The 12,583-nt window shown below is 51.1% G+C and overlaps 1 protein-coding gene across 1 annotated transcript in view; it reads left to right on the forward strand.

The window, feature by feature from the left end:
• WNK2 (WNK lysine deficient protein kinase 2) overlaps positions 1-12,583 on the forward strand; it is a 166,775-nt gene that overhangs the window by 103,071 nt on the left and 51,121 nt on the right. Inside the window, exons 16-22 of the mRNA XM_014529505.1 lie at positions 9-137; positions 495-544; positions 1,272-1,440; positions 1,826-1,942; positions 3,110-3,280; positions 3,521-3,566; positions 4,000-4,119. Coding sequence (XP_014384991.1) covers positions 9-137; positions 495-544; positions 1,272-1,440; positions 1,826-1,942; positions 3,110-3,280; positions 3,521-3,566; positions 4,000-4,119 — 802 coding nt within the window. The remainder of the gene's footprint in view (positions 1-8; positions 138-494; positions 545-1,271; positions 1,441-1,825; positions 1,943-3,109; positions 3,281-3,520; positions 3,567-3,999; positions 4,120-12,583) is intronic.

A 12,583-nucleotide genomic window follows, 5' to 3' on the forward strand; every position in this document is an offset into this window, starting at 1 on the left:
CCACGCCGATGGCTGCGACTCCGAGCTTGCCTGTCCAGTCCACTGCGCTGCCCCCCGCCAACCTGCCCCTGACCAGTGGGCCTGGGCTCGCCAGCCTCAGCTCAGCCGTCCAGCTGACTGTGGAGTTGGCTCCGGAGGTGTGTGGGGAGGTGGGATGTGCACCTTGGGACACCTGTGCCTGCTCACTGTCCTCTGCTGCCCCCAGATGTCAGTTTCCTTAAATGCATTCCAGGTGGAAGGTGTGATTGTGTTTTTTTTACAAGCCTCCCTGGCGGTGTGCTTCCTTGTAGGGGTGGCCAGAGTGGGTTAGTGTGCTTGGGAAGGGGAGGGTCCCGGCTCTTAGGGATCGGCTTGGCTCCAACAAGATGAAACCCTCATGCCCGCTGCCCTACGGGGTCTGCTTGCTACGGTCAGAAGGGACCAGGCAGCGGCTGGGCTGGCTGCTGCGCTGGCTGCGGGAGGGACGTGACCCTTCATCCTCGTGTTTATTTCAGGAGCAGGCCTCCCAGGACACGCAGCCTGGCCTCCTGCAGAGCTGTGAGAGGTATGGCCCGCGGCTGTGTCACGGGGACCCGCCTGCCCGGCCCCTCACGGGGCAGGGCTTCTGATGACATCAGTGGGGCCTCCGGGAGCCTCTGGGTCTTGGCCAGCACGTGCTGGAGTTGGGTTGTGCGATGCCCCAGGCTGTGTCCTGGTCCTGGTGCTGGTCTGTGTGCGAGGGTTTCCAGGTGCTGGTGGGGAGGAGACTGGGAGGGCAGGGCCCGCACCCCGTCCCCCGTGGCTCCCAGGCATGGGCATGCGGAGTTTGGGAGGGAACTGGTTACAGGAAGTGACCCTGGGTCCCACCCTCTCGGTAGGTCAGCACCAAGCTCACTGCTCTGCAAGTCCTCATACTCGCAGCAAACCGTGTGGTTGGCGTGTTTCTGTTGCTTTTGCACAGATAGGGAAACTGAGGCACGGGAGAGGATCGCTTCTGAATTTTGATGTTTACCGTGAGGAGGCGGGGCTTGCTTGGTAGGGCAGGAGGCTGAGAGCACCAAGGTCCTAGGTCAGAAAGCCCACGCGTCCCCCGCCACCTCAGTGCTGCCCCGGCGGCAGGAGGGCTGCGTGCAGGGTTGCCCCGTGGGGCACGGCTGGCTGCAGCCCTCAGCTGGTCTAGCTGAGCACGCAGATGCTGGAGCTCCTGGCTGCTTCCTGAAGAGCTGAGCTTCCCCGGGAGGGAGGCCAGTGTGCAGTCGTTTCATGGGTGAGTAACCCCGGTTTTCCCACAGCTACGGAGGGTCTGACGCCCCTTCTGGAAGGGAGCTGAGTGACAGCGGTGACGGCACCTTCGGAGCGGGGAGGCTAGAAGGCAGGCCGGCCCGGAAACACCACCGCAGGTCCACACGCACGCGATCCCGCCCGGAGAGGCTCAGCCGGCCCCGGCTGACCATCCTGAATGTGAGGAGGCAGGGGTGGTGGGCGGCGGGCGGGAGCTCCCACCTGGCTGCAGGTGTGCAACACCTGGTCTCACCGCCCTGGGTCTGCAGGTGTGCAATACCTGGTCTCACCGCCCTGGGTCTGCAGGTGTGCAACACCTGGTCTCACTGCCCTGGGTCTGCAGGTGTGCAATACCTGATCTCACTGCCCTGGGTCTGCAGGTGTGCAATACCTGGTCTCACTGCCCTGGACCCGCAGGTGTGCAGCACCTGATCTCACTGCCCTGGGTCTGCAGGTGTGCAATACCTGGTCTCACTGTCCAGGACCCGCAGGTGTGCAATACCTGGTCTCACTGTCCTGGACCCACAGGTGTGCAACACCTGGTCTCACTGTCCTGGACCCGCAGGTGTGCAACACAGGTGACAAGATGGTGGAGTGCCAGCTGGAGACGCACAACCACAAGATGGTGACGTTCAAGTTCGACCTGGATGGGGACGCACCCGATGAGATCGCCACCTACATGGTACGCAGGTGTCTGCCAGGTGATTGGGTCGGTGGCACTGCCCCTGGGTTGGCCAGGCTGCCTCCTCCAGGTCCTTTGGGCACTTGGCTGCCAGCCCCCTTGTTGCCAGCCTTCCCTGTCCTGCAGCTTCTGCAGTGGCTGCCGGGTCTGGGTCCCCGCGGGCTGCTGCTCAAGCCTCGGCTTCTCCTGCTGAACTGTGCAGCCCTGGGCTGGGACCAGGCCACCGCTGCCTCTGCCCACGGGGGTTTAGTGCAGAGCAGAGGCCAAGCGGGTCACTTGGTGGAGATCTGCAGGCCGCTCTGCATCGCCACGGGCAGGGCTGTGTGTGCCCCGTGAGTCCCCTCGGGCAGGGCTGTGTGTGCCCTGTGAGTCCCCATGGGCAGGGCTGTATGTGCCCCTGTGAGTCCCCATGGGCTGGGCTGCGTGTGCCCCGTGAGTCCCCACGGGCAGGGCTGTGTGTGCCCCTGTGAGTCCCCTCGGGCAGGGCTGTGTGTGCCCCTGTGAGTCCCCTCGGGCAGGGCTGTGTGTGCCCCGTGAGTCCCCATGGGCTGGGCTGTGTGTGCCCCTGTGAGTCTCCACGGGCAGGGCTGTGTGTGCCCCTGTGAGTCCCCACGGGCAGGGCTGTGTGTGCCCTGTGAGTCCCCTCGGGCAGGGCTGCGTGTGCCCCGTGAGTCCCCTCGGGCAGGGCTGCGTGTGCCCCGTGAGTCCCCTCGGGCAGGGCTGCGTGTGCCCCGTGAGTCCCCTCGGGCAGGGCTGCGTGTGCCCCGTGAGTCCCCTCGGGCAGGGCTGCGTGTGCCCCGTGAGTCCCCTCGGGCAGGGCTGCGTGTGCCCCGTGAGTCCCCTCGGGCAGGGCTGCGTGTGCCCCGTGAGTCCCCTCGGGCAGGGCTGCGTGTGCCCCGTGAGTCCCCTCGGGCAGGGCTGCGTGTGCCCCGTGAGTCCCCTCGGGCAGGGCTGCGTGTGCCCCGTGAGTCCCCTCGGGCAGGGCTGCGTGTGCCCCGTGAGTCCCCTCGGGCAGGGCTGCGTGTGCCCCGTGAGTCCCCTCGGGCAGGGCTGCGTGTGCCCCGTGAGTCCCCTCGGGCAGGGCTGCGTGTGCCCCGTGAGTCCCCACGGGCAGGGCTGTGTGTGCCCTGTGAGTCCCCTCGGGCAGGGCTGCGTGTACCGTTGCAGGTGGAGCACGACTTCATCCTGCAGGCCGAGCGGGAAACGTTCATTGAGCAGATGAAGGATGTCATGGACAAGGCAGAGGACATGCTCAGTGAGGACACGGACGTGGACCGTGGCTCCGACCCGGGGGCAAGCCCACCACCCCTCAGCACCTGCAGCCTGGGTGCCGGAGAGGTGAGCTGGGTGGCTGTCCTGGGAGGGCAGGGCCTGAGTCCCCCACTCCAGGCCTGCGGGCAGCAGCCACCCACCTTCCTGCCGGAAGAGCCTGCAGGGTGCAGCGTGGGGCGAGGTGCCCGCCCAGAGCGCGCCGTTAGCACAGGTGGAAGTGCCCGGCTCCGAGGCCATGGGGCTGCGAGGCCTGGGCTCCGTGTGCTCAGTCCGCAGTTTACTGATGGCCGCCTTCACCTCCCTCAGGAGAATCGCCAGTCCCAAGCCAACGCCCCAGTATATCAGCAGAACGGTACGTGCCTCCTGGGACCCCCAGACTCCTGTCATTGTCCCTTCTTTCTCCAGCAGCGGGTGATTAGAGCCCCACTGAGCATGTTGTGAGGGAGCTTGGCCATCACACTGGGGGTGTTGGACTGTGTGGTGACCTCGCCCCCAGCTCCTCCCTGTCGGGCCCAGGTGTTGGCAGGGTGGCATAGATTCCCGCTGTCTGCTGGCCTCGGCTGGCATTGCCCCTTCAGTGATGGTCCCTTGGGCGTCCTGGGAACTAAGCCGGTGGGAGTGCTTGTTGGGGCCCCGGGCTGCCGCCGAGGAGCCGCGAACGGCTGCATGCCCCTCAGTGGTGTGAGAGTTCCCCAGAGCGTCTCATGGCAAGTGTGGCCCAGGGGCAAGGGTCCCACGGGAGAAACATGCTTGCTCTCACCAGCTGCTTTTGTCCTGCCCTTTAGTCCTGCACACTGGGAAGAGGTGGTTTATCATCTGTCCGGTGGCCGAACACCCGGCTGCAGAGGCCCCCGAATCTTCGCCCCCACTTCCTCTGAGCTCCGTGCAGCCAGAAGCCAGCCCAGGTAGGACCAGCTGCCAGGCCGCCTGCTGGGGCCAGCGCTTCTCTCCCTGGCACTGCTCTGCACCTGGCTCCACTCGTGCGCATAGGTCAGCGCCAGTGCTGTGTTCCCCGCTAAATGCAAGGAACTGGCCCCCGCTGTCATCCCAAAGCCCAGAGCCGCCTGCGGGGCTGTATTCCTCTCCAGAATTTCTACCGAATGGCAGGACCCAGGCTTGGGCTGCTGGTTACCTTGGCTGTGAGGTGCCGCCCAGGGCTGCACAGGTGTGTGCTGGAAGCGTTCCGCCTCGTTCTCTCTTACCAGTGTCATCTTGCAACTCCCAACTCCCTGCCCCATCCCTCAGCGGCCGCCGGCAGGGTTGCCCTGCTGGTTTGGGGGTGGGAAAGTCCCTTGTAGTGTTGAGACTCTGATTTTAAATTGTCACCAAGGAAAATGACACTCGGATATTGATCTTTATCTGGTGGACAAATACCAGCAAGCTTGCCCTTGGGCTGTCGGTTAAGTCCTGATTTTCGTGGTTCCTTGTGAGGCTGAAAAGAATCACTTAAACAGATTTAAGGTTAATTCCCTATAAGCTGGCAGGAAAAAGTTGCTGATTCTATAACTTGACAGTAGTCCTTTTCATCCACATTTCCACTTCCTGTTTTCAGTTACCTGCAGTCATCTGTGACCCAAAAACATTAGATGGAAAAATCCCAGAAATAACAATCCATAAATTTTATTTACTTATTTTAATATTTTTAAAAAATATGTTTTTGTTGATTTCAGAGAGAGGAAGGGAGAGGGAGAGAGAGATAGAAACATCAATGCTGAGAGAGAAACATTGATCGGCTGCCTCCTGCACGCCCTCTACTGGGGATCGAACTATGACCTCCTGGTTCATAGATTGATGCTCAACCACTGAGCCATGCCAGTTGGGCTATTTAAATTTTTATTGAATTTATTGGAATAACATTGGTTAATAAAATTATAGGTTTCAAACAGACAATCCTCTAATATAGTATCTTGACCCCAAGTCAAGTCTCCTTCCGTCAGCATTCGTGCCCTTCACCTTCTTTTACCTCCCCCTGCGCCCCGGCCTCTGGTAATCACCTTCCTGTTGTCTGTGTCTGTGAGGTGTCTTTTTGTTTGTTTAATCCCTTCGCCTTTGTTCACCCAGCCCCCCAGCTCCCCTCCCCACTGACAGCGGTCAGTCTGTTCTCTATGAGTCTCTTCCTGTTCTGTTTGTTTATTTTGTTCATTAGGTTCCCATACAAGGGAGACCATATGGTACTTGTGTGTGTCTGACTGACTTACTTCAGTTAGCCTGATCCTCCAGGCCCCTGCATGCCGTTGCCAAAGGTGGTAAGAGTTCCTTCTTTCTGAAGACCGAGTAGTATTCCCTGGTGTAGAGGTACCACGCTTCTTTCTACACTTACCACCGATGGCATGTGGGCTGCTTCCAGGGCTTGGCTGTTGTCAGTAACACTGTGATGAACATAGGGGTGCGTATATTCTTTCATTAGTGTTTCAGGTTTCTTTGGATATATTCCCAATACTGAATCCTGGGTCATAAAGCAGTTCCATTTCAGATTTTTTGAGGAAACTCCATACTGTCTTCCACAGTGGCTGCACCAGTCTGCATCCCACCAGCAGTGCACGAGGGTTCTCTTTTCCCCACATCCTTGCCAGCACTTGTTTGTTGATTTATTGATGATGGCCATTCTGACAGGTGTGAGGTGATAACTCATTGTGGTTTTGATTTTCATCTCTCTGATGATTAATGATGTTGAGCATCTTTTCATGTCTCTTGCTATCTGTATGTATGTCCTCTTTGGAGAAGTGTCTACTCCTGTCCTGGGCTGATTTTTTAATTGGATTGTTTGAGGGTTTTTTGGTGTTGAATTGTATAAGTACTTTATAAATTTTGGATATTAACCTTTCATCAGATTTATTATTGACAAATGTGTTATCTCATTCAGTGGTTGTCTTCATTTTGTTGCTGGTTTTCTTCACTGTGCAAAAAGTTTATTTTTTTAAATGTCACTCTACTTTTTTAAAAAAATATATGTTTTTATTGATTTCAGGGAGAGGGAGAGAAAGTTACAAACATCAGTGATGAGAGAGAATCATCCATTGGCTCCCTCCTGCTTGCCCCCTACTGGGAATCGAGCCTGCAGCTCGGGCATGTGCCCTGACCTGGAATTGAACCCTGTCCTGGTTCATGGGTCGACGCTCAACCACTGAGCCACACTGGCTGGGCTGCAAAAACTTTTTAGTTTTATGCAGTACCATTTCTATATCTTTTCTTTTGTTTCCCTTACCCGAGGAGATATATCAGAAAATATATTGCTATGAGAAATGTCCAGGATTTTACTGTGTATGTTTTCTTCTAGGATTTTTATGATTTCTAATCTTACATTTAAGTCTTTAATCCATTTTGAGTTTATTCTTGTGTATGGTGTAAAAAGGTGGTTTAGTTTAATTTTTTTGCATGTGTCTGTCCAGTTTTCCCAACACCACTTATTGAAGAGACTGTCTTTACCCTATTGTATGCTCTTGCCTCCTTTGTCAAGTATTAATTGACCATAGCTGTGGGTTTATTTCTGGGCTCTCTATTCTGTTCCATTTATCTATATGCTTATGTTTTATGCCAGTAATTTATTCCCATGTATTTTTTTAATGCAATTGTAAATGCAATGTTTTCTTAGTTTCCCTTTCTGATAGTTTATTACCTGTATATATAAAACCCTAATATGCAAATAAACCGAACGGCAGAACAGCTGAACAACCAGTCGCTATGACATGCGCTGACCACCAGGGGGCGTGCGCAGAACATGGCGGGCATCGGCTGCTGCAGGATGGTGGAGCAGGTGAGCGGGGGCGCCAGACCAAGATGGGGTGCCGGTCACTGTCTTCGGGGAGAGCCTCTGGTGATTACTGAAAATTCTTCGTTCTTGTGCGCCGCGGTCCCACCAGGTGCTTGCACCTGCTGCCGGCGCCAGCCCTGCTTGCACCCGCTGCTGGTGCCCAGTGTCGGCCCCGATCGCTCGGCACTGTCAGAGGGTGTGAGCAGCAGCTGCCGGCCCCAGTCGCCCCTCAGGGCTTCTCCACCTCCCCCTGCTCCTGAGGGCTGATCTGGGCCGGCAGTTGCCTCTTGCACCCGCTGCTGGCCATGGCCCCACTCACACCTGCTGCTTGTGCCAGAGCCTCTGCTCACCCCTGCTGCTGGCGTCCGGCACTGGTCCCAGTCACTCCGCGCTGTCACTGGGTGCGAGCAGTGGCTGCTGGCCCCAATCGCCCTTCAGGGCTTCTCCACCTCCCCCTGCTCCTGAGGGGCAATCAAAGCAGCAGCCACTGCTCGCAACCGCTGATGGCACCGGCCCTGCTCACACCCACTGCTGGCGCTCCAGCCCCAATCGCCAGTGGGTGTGAGCGGGGCCACGCCGTGGGAGTGGCAGCAGCAGGAGCGGGGCTGCCAGCAGATGGGACTGGGGGCCTTGGCAGGAGGGGCTGGGTTTGGGCACAGAGGATGGGCTGAGACCCGCCGTTGTGCCCACCGCAGCCTCGCGACCCACAGTTCCTTTCAAGGCACACAAATTCATGCACTCGGCCCCTAGTTAGTGTAATAAAAGGCAACTGATTTCTGAATATAAATTTTGTATTCTACTACTTTACTGAATTCATGTATCAGTTCTAGTAGTTTTTGGTAGAGCCTTTAGGGTTCCCTATATACAGTTTCTTGTGTGTCATCTACAGATAGTGACAATTTTATTTCCTCCTTTCCAATTTGGATGCCTTTTATTTCTTCTTCTTGTCTGATCACTGTGGCTAGGACTTCCAGTGCTCTGTTGAATAAGAGGACATCCCTGTCTTGTTCATGATCTTAAAGGAAAAGCTTTTAGTTTTTGCCCATTAAATCTGATTTTGGCTGTCGGTTTGTATATATGGCCTTTATCATGTTGAGGTATGATCCATCTATTCCCACTTTGCTAAGAGTTTTTTTTGTTTTTTGTTTTTTATAAATGGATACTGGATTTTATCAAATGCTTTTTTCTGCATCTATTGATATAATCATGTGGTTTTTATTCTTCAGTTTGTTTATATGATGTATCACATTTATTTATTTACAAATATGGATGCAAGTACCAACTTTGCATCCCCCAAATAAATCCCACTTGGTCCTGGTGTATGACATTTTTAATTTATTGCTGGATCCAATTTGCTAATATTTTGTTGAGAATTTTAGCATCTATGTTCATCAGGGATATTGGCCTATAATTTTCATTCATTGTAGTGTCTTCATCTGGTTTTGGAATTAGGGTAATGCTGGCCTCGTAAAATGAGGTTGGGAATCTTCCCTCCTCTTGAATTTTTTTGAATAGTTTGAGAAGGATAGGTGTTAGTTTTTCTTTGAATGTTTGGTAAAATTCACCTGTAAAGCCATCCAGTGAAGGACTTTGTTTGTTGGAAGTTTTTTGATTACTGCTTTGATTTCATTATTTGTAATCAGTCTGTTCAGATTTTCTGTTTCTTCTTTTCTTAAGATATATTTTTATTGATTTCAGAGAGGAAGAGAGGGATAGAAACATCGATGATGAGAGAGAATCATTGATTGTCTGCCTCCTGCATGCCCCACACTGGGGATGGAGCCCGCAACCTGGGCATGTTCCCTGACCAGGAATCGAACCGTGACCTCTTGGTTTATGGGTTGATGCTCAACCACCGAGTCACCACGGCCGGGCTTCTGTTTCTTCTTGATTCAGTTTTGGAAGATTGTATGTTTCTAGGAATTTATCCATTTCATCCAGATTTTTCAATTTATTGGCGTATAGCTGTTTATAATATTTTCTTACAATCTTGATTTTCTTGTTAGTTGTTACTTCTCTTTCATTTCTGATTTTACTTATTTGGGTCCTCTCTTTCTTTTCCTTGATGAGTCTTGTTAAAAATTTGTCAATTTTGTTTATTGTTTCAGAGAGCAGCTTTTGGTTTCATTTTCCTTTGTACTATTTTTTTAGACTCTATTTTATTTATTTCTGCTATTATCTTTATATCTTTCTTCTACTCAGTTTGGGCTTTGTTTCTTCTTTTTATAGTTTATTTAAGTGTAAAGTTAGATTGTTTACTTGAGATTTTTCTTATTTCTTGAAGTAGGACTGTAATCCTCTGAAGTTCCCTCTCAGAACTGCTTTTGCTGTGTCCCATAGATTTTGGGTTGTTGTGTGTTCATTTTTATTTGTTTCAAGGTATCTTTTGATTTCTTCCTTAATCTCATTGTTAACCCGTTCATTGTTTAGTAACATGTTATTTAGCCTCCATGACTTTGTGTGTCTTTCATTTTTTTTCTTGTGATTAATTTCTAGTTTCTTACCATTATGGCTAGAGAAAATTAGGATTTCAATCTTAAATTTATTGAGACTTGTTTTGTGTCCTAACATGTGGTCTATCCTAGAAAATGTTCCATGGGTACTTGAAAAGAATGTACATTGTGCTGCTTTGGGTTGAGAGGCTCTGAAGATATCAATTAAATCCATCTGGTCTAGTGTGTCATTTAAGGTAGCCATCTCCTTGTTGGTTTTTCTGTCTGGAAGACCTATCCATAGATTGCCATGGGATGTTAAAGTCCTCTACTATAACTGTATTGTGGTTGACTCTCCCTTTATGTCCATCAACATTTGCTTTTATATTTAGGTACTCCTGTGTTGAGTATATTAATGTTTACAAGAGTTATAACCTCCTGTTGGATTGATCCTTTATCATTATGTTGTGTCCTTCCTTGTCTCTTCCTTGTCTAAAGTGTATTTGGTGAGATATAAGTATGGCTACCCTGGCTTTCTTTTCCATTTCCATTTGCATGAAATCTCTTTTTCCACCCCTTTATTTTTAGTCTGAGTGTCTCTTCCATTCTGAGATAGGTCTCTTTTAGACAGCATATATATGGGTCTTGTTTTTTTAATACATTCAGCTACCCTATGGCTTTTGATTGGAGCATTTAAGCCATTTACATTTCAAGTGATTATTTATAAGTACATATTTATTGCCATTTTATTATTTTAACTATGTTCCTTTTTTCTTCTCCATCTTCTCTTCCTCCTCCTTTCTCTTTTTTCTCCTTCCCCCTTCATTCTCTTCTTCCTCATCTTCCTTTTTCCTCTTTTTCCCTTCTTCTTCCTCTTCTTCTTCCTCTTCCTCTCCTTCTTCCTCCTCTTTCTCTCTCCATGCAGTCCCTTCTGGCCTGAAATGGTTCTGTTCAGAAATCAGCTGACAGTCTTATGGGAGTGCCCTTGTAGGTTCTCTTTATCTTTAACCTTTGCCATTTTAATTATGACGTGTCTTGGTGTAGTGCCTCTTCAGGGTCATCTTGTTTGGGAATCTCTGTGCTTCCTGGACTTGTGTGTCTTTTTCCTGCTCCAGGTTAGGGAAGTTTTCAGTCATTATTTCTTCAAGTAGGTTCTCTATCCCTTGCTCTCTTTCTCCTTCTGGTATCCCTATGATGCGGATGTTATTACGCTTCATGTTGTCTCAGATGTCCCTTAAATTACACTCATTTCTTAAAATTCTTTTTTCTCTTTGCTGCTCTGATAGGGTGTTTCCTGCTACTTAGTCTTTCAAATAGCTGACTCTGTCCTCTGCTTCATCTAACCTTCTATTTATTCCTTTTAGTATATTCTTCATTTCAGATATTGTGTTCTCCATTTATGACTGGTTCTTTTTATGGTTTCTATGTCTTTTCTTCACACTGTTTTAGTCCTCACTAAGTTCCTTGTAGTTCCATTAAGTTCCTGAGCATTCTGGTAACCATATTTTTTAACTCTGTATCTGGTAAATTGCTTTAGCTCCTTATCATTTAGCTCTTTTTCTGGAGATTTCTCCTGTTCTTTCATTTGGGACATGTTTCTTTGCTCCCCATTTGTCTTCCTCTTTGCGTTTATTTCTATGTATCGGGTATATCTGCTATGTTGGGTGGCCTTATGTAGTAGGTGTCCTTTGGGATCCAGTGGCACAGTCTCCTTGAACACCTGAGCTGGGTGCTCCAGGAATGTCCCTTGTGTGGGCCATGTGAACCCTCCTGTTGTAATTGAGTCTTGATTACTATTGGCCCATTCATGCATGGGTTTGACTCTCAGGCTGGCTGGTCGTGCAGGTGCGGACCACATGAAGCAGAAGGGTCTGTGCTCTCTGAGATCTCCCTTTAGATATGCCACTTGTGAATCTAATCTGGTGTTGTCTGAAGCTGGCCACTGGGCATGTTGGTTCTGGGGCCTCTGAGGAGAGACTCTGGTGCAGGTCTTTCTCAGAGGCTGCCTGTGATGGGCCTGGTAACCTGTTTGGCGCTACAAAGCAATTCGCAGTTTCTGGCTGCCTCTGCTGGGCCTGGGCGCATGGGAAGGACCAAGCTGTACACCATGTCTGGCTTCCACCAGCAGTGAGTCTGGGCGCAGGTCAGCAAGTCCCAAGGCACCCCTAGATCCACCTACACTTGCCTCCACCTGCTGGCTGCCTGTTAGGCTGTCGCTGAAAGAGCCTGGTGGGACTCAGATTGCATGAGGAAGGTTCTCAGTGAGTCCCCAGGCACGGGTGAGGGGTGTTCACATCAACTGGTTGCCTCCCACATATGCCCACTGATGCAGGTTCCAACTCAGTGTCAGTGCTGGGTCTGAGGCCACTCAGTAAAAGTCCCAGAGTAACCTACGTCTAGCTGCCACCCCCCAGGTGCCCACAGACCTTTGTGGTCTCAGGAAATCATCAGGGGGAAGCCATCCAAGTTTATCAGGCCCAAACAGACCAAGATTTTGCCCTGTGAAGGGAAGGCTTTGCACTGGTCAAGTGTGTGAGGGAAAAATGGCCCTGTCCTGGAGCCACACAACTCAGTCTGTCCTAGGTTTTGTCAGGAACCTGAGCTACACTGGGTGGGGCTGCCGGGAGTTGGGATGGTGAGGTGAGTGAATCTCCTGTGAAGGTGGTGCTGGCCAGACTTCAGGGAAGGAGGGAGTGGGGGGCCCTTGCCCCAGAGCCACACAACTCAGTCACTGACACTCCCTGAGTCTGCCTACGCTGAGGCATCACAGTGCTGTGTTCAAGGAACCTGTGTTTTTCTCAATAACGGCCTCAGAGTACAAGAGTGGTGATGCTGATGATTCAGATATACTGAATAGAAGCTGTAAATTGCTTTCTTTAAGTGGAAAGGTGAAAGTTCTTGACTTAATAAGGAAAGAATAAAGATCGTATGGTTAGATTGCTAAAGTCTGTAGTAAGAACAAATTTTCTATCTGAAGCTGAAGAAGGAAAAAGAAGTTAGTGCTAGTTTGCTGGGAGCACACTCATATAACTTTTCTAACTTTTATTACAGTATATTGTTTTTGTTAATCCTCACCTGAGGATATTTTTCCATTGATTTTTATTTACTAGAGGCCTGGTGCACAAAAATTTGTGCACTCGGGGGGGTCCCTCAGCCCGGCCTGTGCCCTCTCGCAGTCTGGGACCC

This window comes from Myotis brandtii, unplaced genomic scaffold (genome assembly GCF_000412655.1).
Source record: "Myotis brandtii unplaced genomic scaffold, ASM41265v1 scaffold684, whole genome shotgun sequence".
Taxonomy (NCBI): Eukaryota; Metazoa; Chordata; class Mammalia; order Chiroptera; family Vespertilionidae; genus Myotis; species Myotis brandtii.